The sequence below is a fragment of the Haliaeetus leucocephalus genome, unplaced genomic scaffold (genome assembly GCF_000737465.1).
Source record: "Haliaeetus leucocephalus isolate CR32 unplaced genomic scaffold, Haliaeetus_leucocephalus-4.0 Scaffold339, whole genome shotgun sequence".
Taxonomy (NCBI): domain Eukaryota; kingdom Metazoa; phylum Chordata; class Aves; order Accipitriformes; family Accipitridae; genus Haliaeetus; species Haliaeetus leucocephalus.
Genome location: NW_010972775.1, coordinates 20,366,749 through 20,385,478, shown reverse-complemented (window position 1 = coordinate 20,385,478; position 18,730 = coordinate 20,366,749). Strand labels below are relative to the sequence as shown.

The 18,730-nt window shown below is 41.7% G+C and overlaps 1 protein-coding gene across 1 annotated transcript in view; it reads right to left on the bottom strand.

Annotated features, from left to right (window-relative positions):
* Nucleotides 1-18,730, bottom strand: part of LRRK1 (leucine-rich repeat kinase 1) — a 77,386-nt gene that overhangs the window by 47,736 nt on the left and 10,920 nt on the right. The window contains exons 2-5 of the mRNA XM_010572051.1: nt 10,652-10,815; nt 9,594-9,765; nt 7,034-7,213; nt 6,262-6,410 (exon numbers count right to left, since the gene is read on the bottom strand). Coding sequence (XP_010570353.1) covers nt 6,262-6,410; nt 7,034-7,213; nt 9,594-9,765; nt 10,652-10,815 — 665 coding nt within the window. The remainder of the gene's footprint in view (nt 1-6,261; nt 6,411-7,033; nt 7,214-9,593; nt 9,766-10,651; nt 10,816-18,730) is intronic.

Sequence of the window (18,730 nt, the reverse complement as noted above, 5' to 3'; positions counted from 1 at the left end):
CATGCATATTCAGGGCAGTACCCTGTCTTACAATATTATTACTCTTTATTTCAGAGAGAGAATTTTCAGCTGGTTTAGCTACCAGCCGAGGTCACCAAAAAACAACTTAGAATGGTACTGAGGCAAGAGGGGGGAGGAGCACATGGCTGGGGAGAGGAGGAGGGCAGCATCACTGTAGCTCCATCCTGGATGAGCTAAATTTGTCCCTGATAGAAATACAGCTTAATCAGCAATGAAGTTCTCTTACTGATGTTGTTTATACCATATTGTGGTTTATAGTGATGCCAGCAAAAGCCTTTTTATGCCAGGACAATTAAATATACACCATGACTTCTGCTTATATAGAAAAACCCATCACCCTCCTATCTAAAAGTGCTGGATAGAATCACATGCTCTGCATTAGCAAAATCAAATACCACAAACCCCTTGGTTTAGTAAAGAGTTAAGAAAAGGCCTGATCCCCAACTACACATGCTTCATGTAGATTTTTAATAGGAATGGCCTCTTCAGGCTAGAAGAGAAAGATGTGACAAAGATCCAGCTGCGGAAAGTATAATACAAGCACAGTCTGCCTAGATATGTGAGAAACATTTAACAAGGAATTAGCCATTTTAACAACTAACCTTGGCTCGCAATGCATACTCCTCCTGATCCTTTCTTTCCAGGAAAGCCAAATTTTTTCAAAAGCTATGCTGAGACTCAGCCAAAATGGGGGTGGAGGGGTTAAACCAGAATGAATAAGGGAAAATCCAGACTTTTAGGCAGCAATTCCAGACAACATGTCTATGATCTTAAAAAATAACTGCTAGTAAGAACGGGGCTTCCTGCTTACCTGTATCGTCAAGACATGGGCTATGAACCGCTAACACAGGGAATGGAACTGCTAACACAGCACTGAGGGTTACAGAAAGGTGGATTCATCTCAGCCTGTCTATCAGACCCATCAATTATCTCCTGTAACCACCACAAAGGCCTTGCTCAGAAGGAGTCTAAACCTCAAAAATGAAGCCATGGAGATCAGCCATGCTCTTTCCTCTATTTCCATTTACAGCTTGCTGTCTGCCAACGCTCTTCACGGAGATTTCAGGCAGTGGCTGAAGCTGCCTTTTACTGACCCCATGCTGCTGGAGCAAGGTGGTAGATCAATCTGTGATGAAGATGTGGCTGCGAGACTAAAGCTACTTTTCACCCTGCAACAAGGAAAACAGGGGAATTACATTCAAAGGTGGTCTCGGCACTGATATTGCATGCTGTTATTATCCCGTACCAAAGACTAGCACAAAGACTAGCACTGCTTTGGGCAGGACACATAACAAAGATGCTGTCCAGAGGAGATTTACCCTGGAAGTTCAGGACAACTTTCAACTGAAAGTACACTAAGATGGAAGTGGTAGTATCCTGGCACTTTCTCCTTTGGCAATGTTATCGCCACAATGGCTGTGGATGCATAGGATCCGCACCATGGCCCAAAAAGAAAACAGGGAAGGAAAATTTTCCTGGCTTTTTTTTAAACATCTTTTAGCATCTGATCTAAAGTGGGATGCTCTGTAGCAGCTTTCTTAAGATAAGCATCCATGACCAGAGTATCCAACCCCCTGAACTATTCACTTATTCTACCTAAACAAACAGAAGCAAGAAAATTGAGAATTACAGCCAAAAACTTGGGCAAATATTCCATGCAAAAGGATATCCACAGGTCCTGCAGTCACATAAGGATGCGTATAACCCATATAGGGCTTTGAAATCCTGGCAGTGATGGGAACGAAGGCCTGGAGAGCTGGCTTGCTCATTTGGTTTCCTCCTCACAGGAGAAAGCAGGCTTTTGTGGTTGAGATCCTGAATTCAGACTCCAGAGCCCCAGATTTCTTGTGTGACACCAGTCACTGTCTCAGGCTACCCAGACTCTGTTTGCCAGTCCATATAATGGGACATTAACATTTCCTCTTCACTCAGGGGAGCCGCGAGTAAAAATGCACTACAGACTCCAACTCCCTCTTTTCTCTTCCTGCTTAATTAAATTGCTCCCAACAAAGATGCCATAAAAAAAAAAAATCAGAAAAAAGAACTGATGGTGGTTATCCCCTCTCTCAGTTCCTGCTCAATTTCAAGACGATGCTCTTTACAGTGGGCCCAGGCTCTTATTCCAGTACAAGAAAAGTAATTGTCCTTAAGTACACCAACCAATGCAGTAATAATAAAAACTACAGCCTGCTTTTAGTGGGTGCAAGCAGGACCATGCGTCTCTGCTGCTTCTTGTTTCAGACTGATACTCATCTCTGTTTTGCATTTAGATTGCTGTGTATCATTTACCTCAAAAATGCAGAGCCATGGCCTCAGGGATTTAATGTGATAGGAAGATACCTGCAGAATTCAGATAGCGACTTCTAAAACCACAGACTAGATTGTGAAATCCAAAACCTGCTATTAATGCTGCGGGGTAGGTGTCCCCATCTGCTAGGAAGCTTTTTGAATCTCCTTGCACTCAGTCTTCCTCCTCAACCAGAGCCCAGGACTGACAGTGTCTCTTCTACCTGAGTGCTGCAAACTGGAGGATCAGCCAAGTCCCTTCATCTGACTTAGGGACAGTGGACCAAATTCATCCTGGTGCTAGTAACCTGATGTCAGTGTGGTTTCCTTAAGGATTTACTTGGCTCAGCACTCTGCAGTGAAAACATAATTAAGTGAAAGAAAGCCTGACAGCAATGGCACAAAGAGAGGGGATTTCCTCCCCAAGTCATACTTAATCATCTCCACTATCTTCCCAGAAAAGCCTGTTTCTTTGATGCCAAAGGTCTGTTATGCTGAACTTGCAGAGCCAGTGATCAGCTCAACCCTTCTCCATTTGACACTGGCTGGTGAGCTCTGTGCTCAAATGAGAGGGATGGTGTTCAGAGGCTGTTACCTCCTGGGCACAGCCTGACTCTGGGCAGCTTACTGCTCTTCAGAAGGGCAATGAAAACCTCTGTAGGCTCCCCTCTCCTGCAAAGGAAAGAATTTCTCAGTATGAGTCCTGAAAACTAAATGGAAATCTACTGCAGTGATGTCAGGGGATGCACTAAGGAAGACACGGGACTGGAAATTGTGCAGAAGCAAGAAACCCCGCTGCTCTTGGGCAAACGATGAACTATAAATGCAAAAAAAATTTACTTAGATTTGAGACCGTTTGGTAAGGTGATTAAAAAAGGCTGTTGTGCATTTCTCCTAAATGATGTGACATGCCCTAACAGAACTTTGCTCTTCCTGTAGACAGGATATTCTGAGGACAGTGATCTATTCCTCCACCAATAATGCTGCTGTGAATCTTGAGTGGAACTGCTGCAGATTTCTTTACCCATGGTGATGTAACTGCAATTAGCCAGGCAGTGGATAAAGAAATCAGAAGAAGATCACACACATACATGTACATTTGCATGCTTGCGTATAAAATTCTTGGCAAAATATTTCCAAGGGAAAATGCAGCAGTTTAAGCTCTTTTCTGGTCTGTAATGGGAAAAATAAATACAACTCACACTGCACACACTGGGAGGTTACATTTATCTCCATGCTGACTAGAGCTATCGAAGTCTGAAATCCGTGCCCAGCCACTTTAGTGCAGGGTATCTTTTTGGCATTTGGTACCTGTTCTTTTAAAAATGGAGCACTTCCTCTCTTCAGCAAGACTGTGGTTTGCTGTGGGGATAAATTTATGCCAGGAAAAAAAAAAACAAACAAAAAAGGAGAAACAGATATTAGAAAAATGAGATGTAACTCCTCTTGTCTCAGAAAGGGCAGCACTGCACAGCGCAATGGCTGCCTGAAAGGTGTGGCAGCTAAACCGAGCTCTCCAACTACATTTTATGCATAGCTGGTAGTATTCACCACTGTGAAATCAACTGGAGGTCAAATGTGCAGTGTTTTCACTCAGAGATAGCACAGATGGGACAAACCCTTTTGAAGTTCTGGGCTCATTCTGAAATGATTGGTGCTCAGTCTGCCCTGTCCAAGAGGAGAGACTTTTTGACATCCAGCTGGCTGCCATACACATCGCAGTCTCTGCACAATCCTTTTTTGCTTCATCCCAGTGCAAAATGCACCAAAGCACTTACACAAGAAGACTTACATTCATGAACCTTATGAGATATCAGGAAAGCACTGAGGCAGCTTGTTTGCAGCTGCCATGAAGTAGTGTTTTAAACAACTATCAGGGTGTGTGACTGTCACCTCCCAGAAACCTGAGCTCTGCAGACAAACTAGGACAAACTTTCCTGAATTTGGCCCAGTCTGCCAAAATGAATTCAAAGAGAAAGCATTAAATAAGCAAACATATTTAAAAATAAACTAGCTACTAGAAGAATCAAGGTCGAGTTTCTGGGTCTATTTTTTTTGTTTTTTCTTTTTCTTTTTCTTTTTTTTTAAACCAGGCCCTTCTGGCAATTAGCTGATGTTTTAAGACTGCTCTCTTCTTCACTCAGGGTGTGACAACAGCAAAGCTGAGTCATTTTTACAGCAGCTAAGTTAAATATTGCCAGCAAGTTCACATGGAAAACAGACCTCTTCCCTGTGATTCAAAGATTTATTCCAAGTTTATTCAAGCTGAATTATCGAGTTAGTTGGACTTTTTTTCTTCTAAAAGGCAAGTAGTTTTATCAACACTTATTCAGAAACATCTATGGTTTAGCTTCCTTTTGTTTACCTGTCAACAAAACTAAGAATCCCACAGGAAGGGCTCTAAATCTGCTGATTGAACCTAATGAAGTCAAGCTCACATATGTGGACTGTAGTCCTTTACATTCACAGTATCATTGGGAATCCAGAGAGACAGGGTTTTGGCAGGAAAAGAGAGAACGGAGAAGTTCGTAAAACTATGAAAACCTCTCCACTTATTTTTACTTAACACCAAAGCAGAATCAACACCCCACAATATTACGAGCTGAGCAAACAGATACTCAACTGGCAACAGGATTCACGCAGACAGAGCCCTGATTGAAAAATTTCCCTCAATTTTTCACTGCAAAATTTTTATGACCTGATGAAAACTGTAACTATTGAAAGCACAGGGCTCTGATGCTCCTACTCAGTGTCAGTTAATCTACATACTGAGGGGAAAAATGAAAAATGTCTGATAGCTAAATTGCTGGATAACAGTAGAAATAATACAAAATACTACACGCTTCCCTATAAAGCAGTAACAGTGTATGCTGTGAGACATTTTTCAGTTCTGAATAAAGGAGACTTGGATAATAAAGATTAAAAGAACGAAGAATATAGCCTAGTTATACAAAGACATGTGATAATCATTAAATGTAATAATACCCTGCATGAAAACAATGCTACTCATTTGTAGATCTCAAAGCATCACATCATGTATTAAGCCCTCCAATGGCTGTGAGATGTGAGGAGTTTAAATCTCCCCATTTTACAGTGGAAGAAATAAAGACACAAATGAATTACCAAAATTGTCAAAAGATTGTAAGTGGCTAAGTAGCGAACAGAGGTCTTTCCAAGGTAAAAAATTGCTTTTTGTTAGCCTCTGCGTCCCATCAAAAACCATTTCTGTGGGAGAAGGACAGCTCAGTTAATATGATCTGATCACACATCATACTCTCCATGCTGCTGCAGAAAGACAGATCTGTCCTGAGCAAGTGATAGTAAAGGCTACCAGCCATCTTTTACTAATGAGGATCTGAAGTGGGGAAGATTATTTTCAGCAGATGTGAGCTTGCTCTACTCATGCTCCATGTTAACAAAAAGCGACATGAGCCTATTTGTACATGCTGCATCTGAGCTATCAGACGCAGCGGAAGAGAAGGGTTTATGCCCAGCTCTGCACTGTGCTAACACTCCAGGACAGCACAGAGCTTGTGGCATTACCTTGCAACCAGAATGCACAATAGAAATCTAAATGAAGTGATTATCCTGGGGTCACAGAGGAAGCCTGTGGTAGTGTTTATTTCTCTGGAAGACTTTGAGCACAAAGTCAATGTTTCCTTTCCACAGCATATGCCTGGTTCACTCACTGAGGTTAAAATTGCCAAGCTGAAGCTGGTGCTCACAGCGTCTTGCACAATGATGTCATTTAAAGGCCTAATGTTTTACACCTTGCAATTCAGCAGTGGCATGAAAGCCACTTTCACAGTTTGTTTTCTAAATGGGTAGCAAACCACAAGGCTCTTAGTTGAGAAGAATCATCACCAACCACATGGTACACGAAGACAAATATCAATTATTAACATGATGCTCCTTTAAAAGAATGTCTCTTCAGACAGATAAATGGCTACTTACTGTTTTTGCTGGAGCACTGCCTGGTAGTGGGCTCGTCTCAATGAAATACTTTCTCAGAAGGTGTTTGCTGGATTCAGGACTGTCCATCAGGATGTAGGAACAAAAGAAAGCTCCATTCCGTAATAAAAACACGGCTACATCTTCATTCCCTTTAGAGAAAAGCAGATTGTCTGTTCTCTTCTTCTCATGTGAATGAACCAACAAGGACCTGAACAGAAATCCTGGGAAATAACCACTTCTGAAAAAAACCATGGGGGTGTGCAAAAAGGAAACTGAACTGTATAAAGACTGTTTCCTCCCGTGATACGATTTAGTTTGGTCAAACTGAGACAGCAAAGACACTATGTAAAAGCACTGGCTCAGGCTCTTTCTTTTTTCTCTTTTTTCCCTGTCTTATTAAACTATACACACAGCTGTGCTTTGAAGTGTAAATTATTCAGCCTATACCAAGCATGTGTGCCAGAGTGTCCACAACAATAATGCTTTTACTTGCAAGGTTTCTATTTTGGAAGGGTCTTTTCCCTAGGAGTTTATAGAGGAAAGTTCATCCTCTCAGTATTTACAGTAATCTAACTTAAGAAGGCCCTGACTTAAATTTGGCTAAGTCAAAAGACTCAGAGCCAATTTTATTTTAATTTATTCCACTGGAAATCCAGGACAATTCCAGGCGAGTCAGTCCACACTGATACTTTCCTAGATGTGAACAACTCAGCTCATTCTTTAAAAGACATTGCAGAAAAGGGGCAAAGTTTTGAAGCATGCAAATACATACCTGCCTTTATAGCAGCATAGAGGGGCAACCGTATAAGAACTGGAAACTCATTCTTCCTGACTGCACAGCTCTCTGGGTCAGCACTGTATGCACGAATTAGGAGTTTTACTATGTCCAAATGTCCCTGCTGGCAGGCTATGGCCAGCATCCAGTTCAGGAGTTGTTGGCAAGTACTAGGACCTATGGAAAAGATAAGGCATTTGACTTAGTTGATGCCACCGGGCTGTGATGTGCAAGAGTCATCCACAAATAGTGGCTATGCAAAGGGTATAGGGTGAAGCCCCTGAGGACAAAGGAGCAGACTGCACTGCCAGAGTGTGTTACAGAAGAGCCCTAAGCTGGTCAGGCACAAAGTTTTTAGCTTTGCTTAACTGTTCTTCATTACCTACCCAACTAATGAGCGAACTTTTTTGACTGCTCCTGATCTAAGTATGCATAAGATAGAAACAGTGGAAGGTTCTGAGGGTGCCTGCTAGGCTACCAGCAGAAAAATCAAACATCTAATCCCAGACAGAGGTGGCAAGGGATGACCAGGACTGTCTTTGCATCCAGAGACAACAGGCATGATCCAACAGATGTTAGATCCAAACATCCAAGATAGGCCTCTTCTTCCAAGTTCATGAGACGGTATACAAATAATGGGGACAACCAGATAACTTTTCATGCTACTGGATGAATAAAACAAAAACAACTGTTTCAGACAACACAAAATAATTGTTTTAGTTTGTTTTCACTGCAACCTAAACTCTCCCCCAAAAATTTCATTTCCCCTTGAAATATTTCATTTTGGTTGAATTCTTTACTATCAATTCATTGTAAAGTTAGACAAATGTCATTTAAGGCTAAAAACTAAAATACCATGTTCTGATTTCTGCATGAATTTGCTAATGTTTTAGTCATCCCCAAACTGCTTTTTCTGCTGAATTAATGTTTTGCCTGTAGATCAATGCTTTCCTCCAGGTGTGCATAATTCTGCGCATGTAACTAAATGCTCATGACAGGATTATTTCTATTAACAGTAAGCAGTCCTCAAATCTTCCCTGATTCACAGTATCACCTCCATTTACTTTACAAATTCACATTCCCTTTGAAATGCTTATAGAAACATCCACAAGCCCAAGTTTACATGTCAGCTTTTTTTTTTTTGCAGTTTCTCCATGTGGAAATTACATCACTCTTTGTATACTTAACAACTTGACTAAACCACTCACCCTCATGCTGCAAAAAACGGGCTCCACTTCAGCTGTAAGCCACAAGAAGTTCACACTGAGCCAGAGGGAATCACTGCAGTGCATTAGCCAAATTGCAAATTCATGCAATTTATTCCTAAGCCCTGTGATTGGTTTCTGTGTAACTTCCCAGGGAAAGAAATGGAAAGTCCTGCATAAAAACTTCTGAAAGCTGCTGTTTGTATAGAGCACCTCCCCTGACCCCCTGAAGCAAGGGTTTAAGGGAATTTGGTCAGTTCTAAACCGAGCTAAATTTCCAGAAACTACTTAAGTCACTTTTCATTACTGAGAGCATTATATTAATATAATTTAATTTTTGCTACTAGGTTACAAACCCAGCATTGTCAGCCTCCTTTCTGGCTGAAGGAAATATTACATTTAATTGATTCCCCCAAACTGGAACATTCCTTTTGCTTATTAGTGCTCTAACAGTTTAAGAACTCCAAACAAGCAGGTCTCCCAAAAGGTTATTCCTGTTCTCATTGAGGTCACTGGCAAGTATATTGTTCCAGTGAGGAACTAGAGCTATATTCAGGTCAAATATTGCAGAGGCCTAGCTTAGCTGTTGCGGTTACTGCAGTGTCTGAGGTCAAGACAGCAATTCACTCTGGTTGCTATGCAGGACTACCAGACCCTGAATCCATAGAGGGTCCCAGTGAGAAGCAGCTGCCATGCCCACAGTACACTAAGAGAGCAATAGGGGACCCAAACACAGTTCCTGGTCCTGACTCAGAGTAATGCTCTTAACACTGCCCCCACAGCTGCCTTAAGAATTGTGTCTGCATCTAAAAATGTCTCTGTTCTGCTAGAAAATAATTTTTAAAATAAATGTAACTAAAATATGATGATTCTAAAGAAGGAATTCCCCTGAAAGTCAAATCAAAACGCCAACAAGAGAGCACAGAGCATGCTGCCAGCTGTGCACCCAAACTATTACTTGCCAGTCAGTCATGCTGCACTCTCACTCCCATCACCACTGTGTCTGCTGGATCAGCAGAGCAGGATGATGCTGTTTCCTGAAAATCCCTTCATTTCTCTGTGGGGTCTGGGATGTTACCCAGCTGTGAGGACTGATGGGAATGAATTGTCTAAATGGCATCTTCCTCCACTTCCAATGTGCAAACATGGAATACTTTTATGCATGCGTTTTTCCCCACATGGTTGAATTTTCTTCAAACACAGCAGAGATTAGATCCCTCCACACAGCTTCCCATGACTAAGTCACTCCTCTTTCAAGGAATGTGAAAAAAATAAATAAATGCCTGCTTGAAGCTATAGCACACAGCTACCAAAAAGCTTGAGGAAAGGCAGAGGCAACCCAGTAGGCTTACCATGCAAGGAATCCAGCAGCTCTTTCACAACGTCCTTATGTCCAAAATATGCAGCCACCACAGCTGCATTGTCATCATTAGGTTCTGTTGGTAACACCACTAATGCTTCCTTCAGTAAATACCTCACCGCCTGCAGATCTCCATATGCTGCTGCAATACCTAAAAGCTGGCACTGGTAAAGAAAATACAACGACATAAACTCTCTGTAAAGGGAGTGGGCAGAGAAAGAGAGCATTTCTAGAGCTGTGTATTTATTTGTGCCCATGCAAATGGATACTCACTGTCGCTGTGGTTGACTGACAATGTCATAAACACTAGTAGCCATTCTAATAATTGGTGATGATATACAACTCATATTAATTTGCTGGTTTTTTGCTTTATATTTTTTTGTATGGCTTTACCACAAAAGTGCCCAAGGCACAGAATGGTGAGCATAAATCCATTTTTCATGGACCAACAGAAAAAGCATTTGCACAGCTCTGCTATGAGGTGTAGTACTTCCTATCCTGGAGATGGACAATACGCCTGGACGTGACATGCAGGTACTCTCCCAAAACACTAAGATAAGCTCTGTGCAAAGAGCAGGCTCAAAATGAGGGCTCTGAAGGCAGAGCAGTGCAGAAGCTGGCACAGAGGATATAGTTCCAAACACAAGCAGCAAAATCTTCCAAGGGGGTCAGTAACCATCGTTGTACTGATGGGGGGACACATTTTTTGCTAACTCTACAAACTGCTTCCTTTTTATGGAGAAAAATGTATTTCCCTGTTTTAGTGACCACAGCACCAGCACCCCAACTTGCACAGCCTCCTGCTCCTACATACACTGTTCCCTGTGGTCTGTCTCATCTTTCTGATCAGTGCTTTCAAGGGCAAATACTATCCCCCAGCATATGTTTTTGAAGTGCCCCACACAACCAGCTGTATCTGGGACCCTACAGCACCAGCATAACATATATAACTGAATGGATTTTCTGCATAAGAAACGACGGAAGACAGCAGCTTGGCATTTTGGTTTCTTTCCCAATAAAATTTGAGAAAGAGTAGTAACCTAACCCTACCTTTTCCACCTGCAGTGCAGTCTCCTCACATGACAATTTAATCAACTCTTGGGCCTTACTGGTGTCTCCAGCTTTGTAAGCATCCTGAATGCTTTCTGTCACAGGTGTCTGAATTATGGAGACTTCGCCAACTGTGGACTGTTTGCCACCCATGTCCACAGTTCCTGCAGTAAAAATAGAAAAGGGGGGTCAGTAAGAAGTACCTGTTCATTACTCATGCACAGCTGCAATGTCAATGCATCCTGGCAACAAAAAAAGGGAGTGAATTACTTTTAGTGGAATATTTACTGCACACAATTAAAAAAAGAGGGACAAACCTGAACATTCAGTTGCCTGATAAAAGAAAGTGATAATATGTTAAAGTAGTTTCCAATAGCGATACGAAACTAAAAGGGACAGTGAGTTCCCCAATTGCTCCCAGAGGTGGTTTCCAAAGGACAGCATGAAAGCTCACATACACACAGACACGTATGCTGTGCAACAGCCTGCCACACTTGACCTCCTGCTGCAGGAACCAGGGAAGAGAAGGGCTTACATGAGACTGGCACCTGCAGTACTTCAGAAGAAGCAAGGGGTCTGCAGGACCTCTGAAGCAATTCTGGTATTATTAGCCTTTTTTCAGTCACACTTCACCTCCAGACAACAGCCTATTAAAACCCCACCGTACTTCTCCAGCACTTTCAACCAGAGCTTTATACACATCAATGAACATGAAAGAAAAGAAACTGGAAATATTTTTACTCTGGGAAAACAGAGTAAAAGGAGACTATGCAAGATGCCCAGCATCACCCTGATCAATCCTGGAGAATCTCCTAGGCTAGGCTTTTTTTTTTTAAATGCCATTAGGAGCCAGAAGAGCTTTTACATGTCAAAGATTAAAAGCTGCAAACCAATACAGAAGATGCTTCCGGTGGGCAGCTAACAAAGAGGCAGCCATGAAGTCTCACACCCACTCACCCCTGCAACTACCAGGACAGGGAAAGCTGCAGGAAAGTCACTGAATTACGAGTAAGATGTTCAGGTCCACTCCTGAACAAGATGCAAGACAGAGAAAAGAAGCACTTTTCACTTGAAAAGGGACCATTTCATACTCACTTTTTCCTGCTAAAACTTTATTAATTATTATTGCTTATTTGCAACGGGTTAAATAAAGCCCTTAAGCCCACAGATTTTCACATGTTAACAAGGATTTATTTTTTTTAAATAGACACATATGTCATGCAGGGCCTAGTTTAACACAGCCTGGAAAAAGAAGTAAATTTGGACCAATCTATAACTGTCAGTAAGTATCTTTGAATAATGCAGTCTGAGTCACCAGTAGATTCTGACTAACGCTTCTCATCCATTATTTAAATGAAGCTCAAATCACTCAGACATTGGAGATGGCTCCAGAGAATCGTGCCATTAAAAATGTGCCCACATCAATAACCTTTCTCAGATGATGCAGAACGTGTGAAGGACAAGCAGTAGAAATCAAGGCAGATGAATGTGGTGTTAAATTACAGCATAATAAACAGCACCTCAGAGTTCATGGTAATAGGCGCAGTGCCTTCATAATTCTGGAGTTTTAGGGAGTACACAGGAAAAGAAATTCATGCACCATTTGGCCCAGTCTTTTAGAGCAGACCACACACTTGTAAGGGATCTCGAAGAATATTGCATATGATTTAATTCTCTTTTTAATGGACACCAACAGTAGGAAATGCAAATAATTCTTAGGCAAGTAACTGTTTAAAGGGTGATAGAAAAGAGAACTTTAAAGCAAAATAGTTCTCCAATCTAAGCAATTCAGAACTGGACTAAGTAAAACTGAGAAGTACAGATCCAAGCAAACACTGCAGTTACTGGAACATGCAGCCTACCCACGCTTGGCACCCTGTGATGAAATCCTGAACCTGGAGAGAAGCACTGGAATTCCCCTTGGAGGAAAAAATACCTCACATCTGAGATACAAAACAGCTGGAAAGCTGAGCAGGAAGCCCTGCAAATTGGGGCTGACAGAGCATAGCAACTTTAATCTGGTTCCAAAAAAAATGCTGAAAGGAGGGACAAATTTTACTTCCTTCCAGCCTCAATCCTGATTTTGGGAACTATCACTCAAGACCCACATCTGCAGCCATTGCACGTGTAAAGGCAGATCCTTTCTGCCAAAGAATTAAGCAGGGCCATCTTTCTTTCTTTTTAAATCATGGCCAGGTAAGGTGCAGGTACGAGTACCTCACGGTCAGAGATTCATTTGGGGTCTGGGAGATCCCGGTGTCACTTCCTCACCTATTAGAGAGGTCTCCAGCCAACCACTCACACATCCTGCACACCAGAGCTCTTCTTACAGGAGCGTTTTCCACCTCTCCTATTTGAACTGCTCCACCTTGTAGAGAGGACTACCAAATCAGTTGGCCAGTGAGCACAAGAAGGACCACAATGTTGTAACTGAGGGAAGGAGGAACTCCGCAAGCTAGACCCTAATCCCAAGACCGCTTCTGTGTTTTACCAAAAGACTACTTCACTAAACTACTTGGCTAATGTGTCATGCTTCCTCTTATATTTTTGGCCCCCTCAAAATTTCTGAAGTTCTTTGTAGTGTAATGGCTTAGTTACAACCACTGCTACCATCACCACTGTTTGGAGAACATGGGCTGGCCATCAACCATCACAGTCTGGTCATGTGAGTTAGGTGTAGACTTCTGGGCCCTCCAGAACAAATGGCAGGCTTCACAGAGTTTACATGCTCCCAGAGTTGGCTGGCAGTTTAATCAGAGTCTTCGTGATATTAATTTTAGTCCTTAAACTCAATTTTAGTCTTGTCTTAGGCAAATTTTTATTGATCTAACCAAAACTGCCCAGTTTTGAACATTTGAACATCCATCAAGTAGAAGTCAATAAAAGCTTCATTAAATGCAAGAAAGCTGGGCAATTCTACTGTTCGAAACCAATATGTTTATATTTAAATATTCTTGGCAGAAAGATAATGCTGCTTATCACTCAAGTTTCTGAAGTAACTGTCATCAAAACTTTCTATGATTGCATTCTACAGAGTGCATTGACCTCCTGCCTAAGACCTGAGGAAAAAAGCTGCCAAAAGTCTTCAGCAAAAAAAGACCTTGTAATTGAATTAATTACAATCCTCAAAAGAGCAAAACTGGTGAGATACAGAGTGATAAAAAAAGCTTGCCCTCAACTAACAGCTGTACTCGCATGATTCTGTCAAAGTTAACTTGAGCTTTCAAAGGTTAAATGAGAGCAAGTGGACCATCCATTCCTAAGTTTCCAAAACACACAGAAGCCATCCATTGCAAAGCTAAGCATCTCACCAACCAAATTACCCAATTCATAGGAGACTTCCTGGTGACTTAGTAAATGATATACTCACTTCTGAATTACAAATGGAAAATAAGAGACAGCATGTTTTATAAACTTAATTTAGACTCACCAGTAGGAAAAAAAAATGAGGAAAATTACATTCTACTGACTAAAGACCGTTTTATTTCTACAAGATGCATGACTTTACTATCATCAGCACTGGCATTCATGCAGGCTGGAAATAAAGTTTTGCCAATACATGCATCAGCCATTTTTAGCAAAAATCTGGGCTGAAATCCAAAGAAATTCTGCCTATTGTTTTAACCCCACAAATCTCATGCTCTTTACCTGAGCTCTTTGTGCCTTTCATAATAGGGTCACCTCACTTGCATATAGCCTTGAACAACATGACATGAGAGTAATACTGAAATTGAGTAATATGGAACCTCTATTTTTGGACTTTATCATGCAACATGCTGAGCATTTAAGCCTGAATGTAACAAAGTGCTTTTAATTCTTAGACTGTATGGATTTTAGGAACTGGCTTCTGTACTTTGCACAACAGGGTCTACATTACTGTTTGACAATGCACATTGCTATATGCAAAACAGCATAGCAAGTTATAATATTGTAGCAGTACTTCTTGGATATCCCTGTAATAAAAGGCTACTAGAAACTCCACTCTTACACACCCATTGTGATTTTCTTTAGTTTTTGCTTTATTGCACACAGATCTGGGACAGAGTTGTGTTGGCACAGGTTCCTCTAAAACCACTGCCCCAAATCAGCACCCCTCTTCTGAGCTTGCAACAGGAAAGCAGATAAATGAAGCCTATTTGAACTGAGGTGGTATGGTGTGGGTTCATTTCTCTAACACGTTTGAATGTTAAAGAAAATAAGGCCATGGGGCTTACCCGCTAGCCAACACTAAAAACGCAGCCTTCATCTATTCCTCACACCACTTAACAGCTTGTATCAGAGCAACTAACTTTGGAAATATTTCCCACTCTTGATTTCAATGTTTTATACTTTGGAAGTACCTTTTAAGTTTGGCTTTGCACTTACAACCTTTTACAAAAGCTAGGGGCAAGACTAATTTTCTTTAAAAAGTATTCCAATGGAAAGAGAGGTTATAAAAAAAAAAAAAAAAGCAGTGTTGTTTTATTGCCATTCAAAGGTTATGAGACTATCACTTTTAAATTGCAACAGACTGCTGACCCAGCACAGAAAAAAAAAACCAACCCAAAATAAGTCTTATTAATAAAGGTTACCATGAGAATTTCAGAGATACATGTATTGACACCATGTATCAGACCTTGTTATTACAGCAGGTGAAAAAAAAAGATCTAAAGTTTCTAAATTGACAGTATGCCATCACCAGTAAAAAGGTGAGGGTTTGCAGGTCAATGCTGTGAATCAGCAAACGACTGCATAACAAAACAGCACACTGTATAGATGCTTTATACCCCAAATCACTGCATTCCTGTCTCTACACATAAACTCACAAGAGTTTTAAGTGCTACACTAGTCCCTTTGATAAGGCGGAGTTCTTTGGCAACTACCTAGGACATTTTTATTTAGCAGAGAAAGATATAAATGAGATGCTTAACACAGGATAAAATAGTGCAGGAAGCCAACTTACTCCAAAACAGAATTACAATCATAATAAAACTTTAAAACTGCTACTGACCTTGTCATAATGTGTGCAGGTATTTCCAGAGACAGGAGCAAATCAAGACGATGACTTTAACACAGCATCCCATTCAGCGATGCTCAATTAAGCTATTAATTCTTTCAGCACAAGCAGCTCTGGATGTAATGTCTTTTAGCTTGCTGCCTGCTTCTTCGTTTGAATTAACTACTACATTTTAGCCTTGACAGTTATTTTCATCTCCCTGACCCATTACAGCGAAATCCAAGCCTCTGGTTCAGAGAGGATCTGGGGATGGGGGTGGGCAGGGAGGCCGTCTCTCTGGGCTGTGCTCAGACATTAATTCCTCAACAGCACCAGATGGCTACAGCTAACCTTTACCAGCTTAATCTTTTGCCATTTTGACTTCTGAGTGCTGCCACAGAGCAAACAAAAAATGGGACAGAGAAGAGGTTCAAAAGATGCTGAATACTGAAAGTCAGTCCCCCCAACCGCTTAAAAACTCACGAGCACTGCTGAATATTTTTCAAAACTACTCTACAGAAGCTCTGGCAAGCTGGTTTGCAAAATTAATGGAAAGCCATGTTATTTCTGAGTCTCTGTAACAGACTCATGTATCTTCTATTGCTTTGAAAAACTTCAGATTAATAAACTGAACAACAGCCAACGTGAAGCCTCCAGTGATTTCAAAGGATGATGGATCTGTCCTACATTGTGCTTCCCACTTGGATGGGTAAGAAAAAATTTTCAATCCTACAGAAATCTTTGAGATACTGAAAAATAATCCCCATCCCAAATCAGGAATAAAAAACAAACCCCTGGGTTCTTTAATAAAAAAAAAAAAGCATACATTTTAAATCAGTCCAAGTCAATCAAAATGCTTCATGAAACGAAGGTATCTTTTGTGTTCCTTCTCTAATTAGCTGACACTTCAAAACAAGGTTTCATTTGTTGTTTAAAAAAGTTAAAAGATTTCATTCATTCATTTCATTCATTCATTTCTTAAAAGATACAATCATGGGCCAAGGTCTGTCCCCAGGAGGGAAGCTGTTTCCCCTGCGTGCCCACATGCCCTCAGTCCATATAGCCCCATAGCCAGGAACTGGCCCAGAACCAAAGGAGGGTCATGCAGCAAGAAGCCTACGATCTATTTCACCTTGTTCTCGGATTTCGGCAAAATCCACATGGCTTAACCAATTCCGCTATAAAATGTCACTAGCAAGATTCAAAAATGGTCAGAACCAATTACAAACTCCGCTGTGAGAAGACAAGGAGAGAAAGTTATAGTAAATCCAATCGAGAGATAACAGGATGGTTTCTCTAGGAAATTCAGCATCCCCACTGGAGAGACCACACCAGAATTGGGCCATATCCCTCTGACCCTGACTAGTATCTCTTCACAACAAGCAAGAGATAACCGCTCCTCAGGACAGTGGGAACCCTCCACACGTTTTTTCTGCCTATTTTTTTGTGGTTCCATTTCACCCAAACATCCATTATTTCATCTAATTAAAGGCGTGGCTCTACATTAAGATCTGCTTGCCAAGGCAGTGGAAAAGATGGTGTATTGAGTATAAAAGACACTCACATCTACAACATAGCTTGTAATCAATGCTTACTGCCACAAAAGGAAACTTAAAACCCTACAAAAGACCAGATCTGAAACACAGAAGAATGCTTCAAAGACAAAAATCCAGTACTGAAGGGATCTTTTTCACTATTATTGCATAATCTGGAATTATTTTTAAATTGTTTACATGCCAGTATCACGCACGCGAAGTGCTGATCTGCATTAAACATTTTCCAGCAAGCACACAGGATCTTGTAAAGGACATGCTGACAATTTTAGGTACAGCCATGCAAAGTGACCAATTATCACTAGAGCCATTGGAAATTTTCTATTTAGAAATACTCTTAACCTGCAAGGAAAAAAACATTTGCTAATGCAAACCTGAAAGGAAAAAATATTAAGTCCCGATGGAAAAATGCTCTGGACTCCTGCCTTTTTAAGGGGCTCCAGAACTGAATTACGAAAAACAGACGCTTCCAAAGGCTTTAGCTCCACACTTACACAATCGTTTCTCTATCATTCAGGATAATGGGGGAAGAGGGGACAGAAAAGCCTCAAATACTAGTAACACTGGGACCCAGCAGTCTTTAGTGGGCAGTATCACAGGTGCCAGACTGACTGTGTGAAGTTGGCTGGCTGGCTGTTTGTCTGTCACAGTCAGCACTAAGCTGGAGCTGAAAAGCTCTACCAGATCTGAGCAGGCTCCTGCATTTGCGTGTGTGCCTCCCAGATCCCTGGGAGTCTGGAAATTACGTGCATTGCCCAAGAAGTTCAAATGAAACTGAGCTGGTTACTCCTATTTTGCTGAAGTACAAAAGAGGCTACACAAAGCCGTTACAAGGCAATGAACTTCGAGAGAGCACAAAGAAATACGCACTGGAATATGACCATCAGAGCAAACCCAGAACACCAGCAGGCAAATCACACTGGAAAGCACAAGGTAGCTTTGGGGTCACTAATGATACCTGCAGCTATCCAGGGAAAAGGAACAAGGGCTACTGCATGTGACATCCTGTGACACGCCTCTTCTCTTGTGCTCTGCAGGTGGACAGCTCTACCTCAGACACCATGCTGCCCACAGGCTGTTTTTAAAGTGCATGCACCACTTCCACTGCCCTTGGCTACACAACTGGAAGAGGGGCAGCAGGACTGCAATCCTCACCGCAGAGTCAGAGTGGAGGCAGCTCATCAGCACCATGACTGGGCACCCCTTCCTCCCACCTGGGCTCTGGGGGCTGCATACTGTGTACCGATAAACCCTACACAAATCCCCATCTGGCTGTGCATACCAGCATGCAAGGCTCCCATTGCTCCACACTCCACCTCTTGTTTCACCCTGACTGTTTATAAAGCTTCCTTAGCTGCAATAGGCAACACCAAGACAACCTCCACATCCCAAATGAATGGCAGCAGCTGACAGCAAACACGGGGCTGCTGCCTCCTCCTCCTCCTCCTCTCTCTTTTCCTTCCGACTTTTCACCAAGTGGCTGGGTACTGAACACAAGCAGGCAGCCCTTTGCTAATCCTGCCATCCCCAGCTTACTAGCACGACAAACTG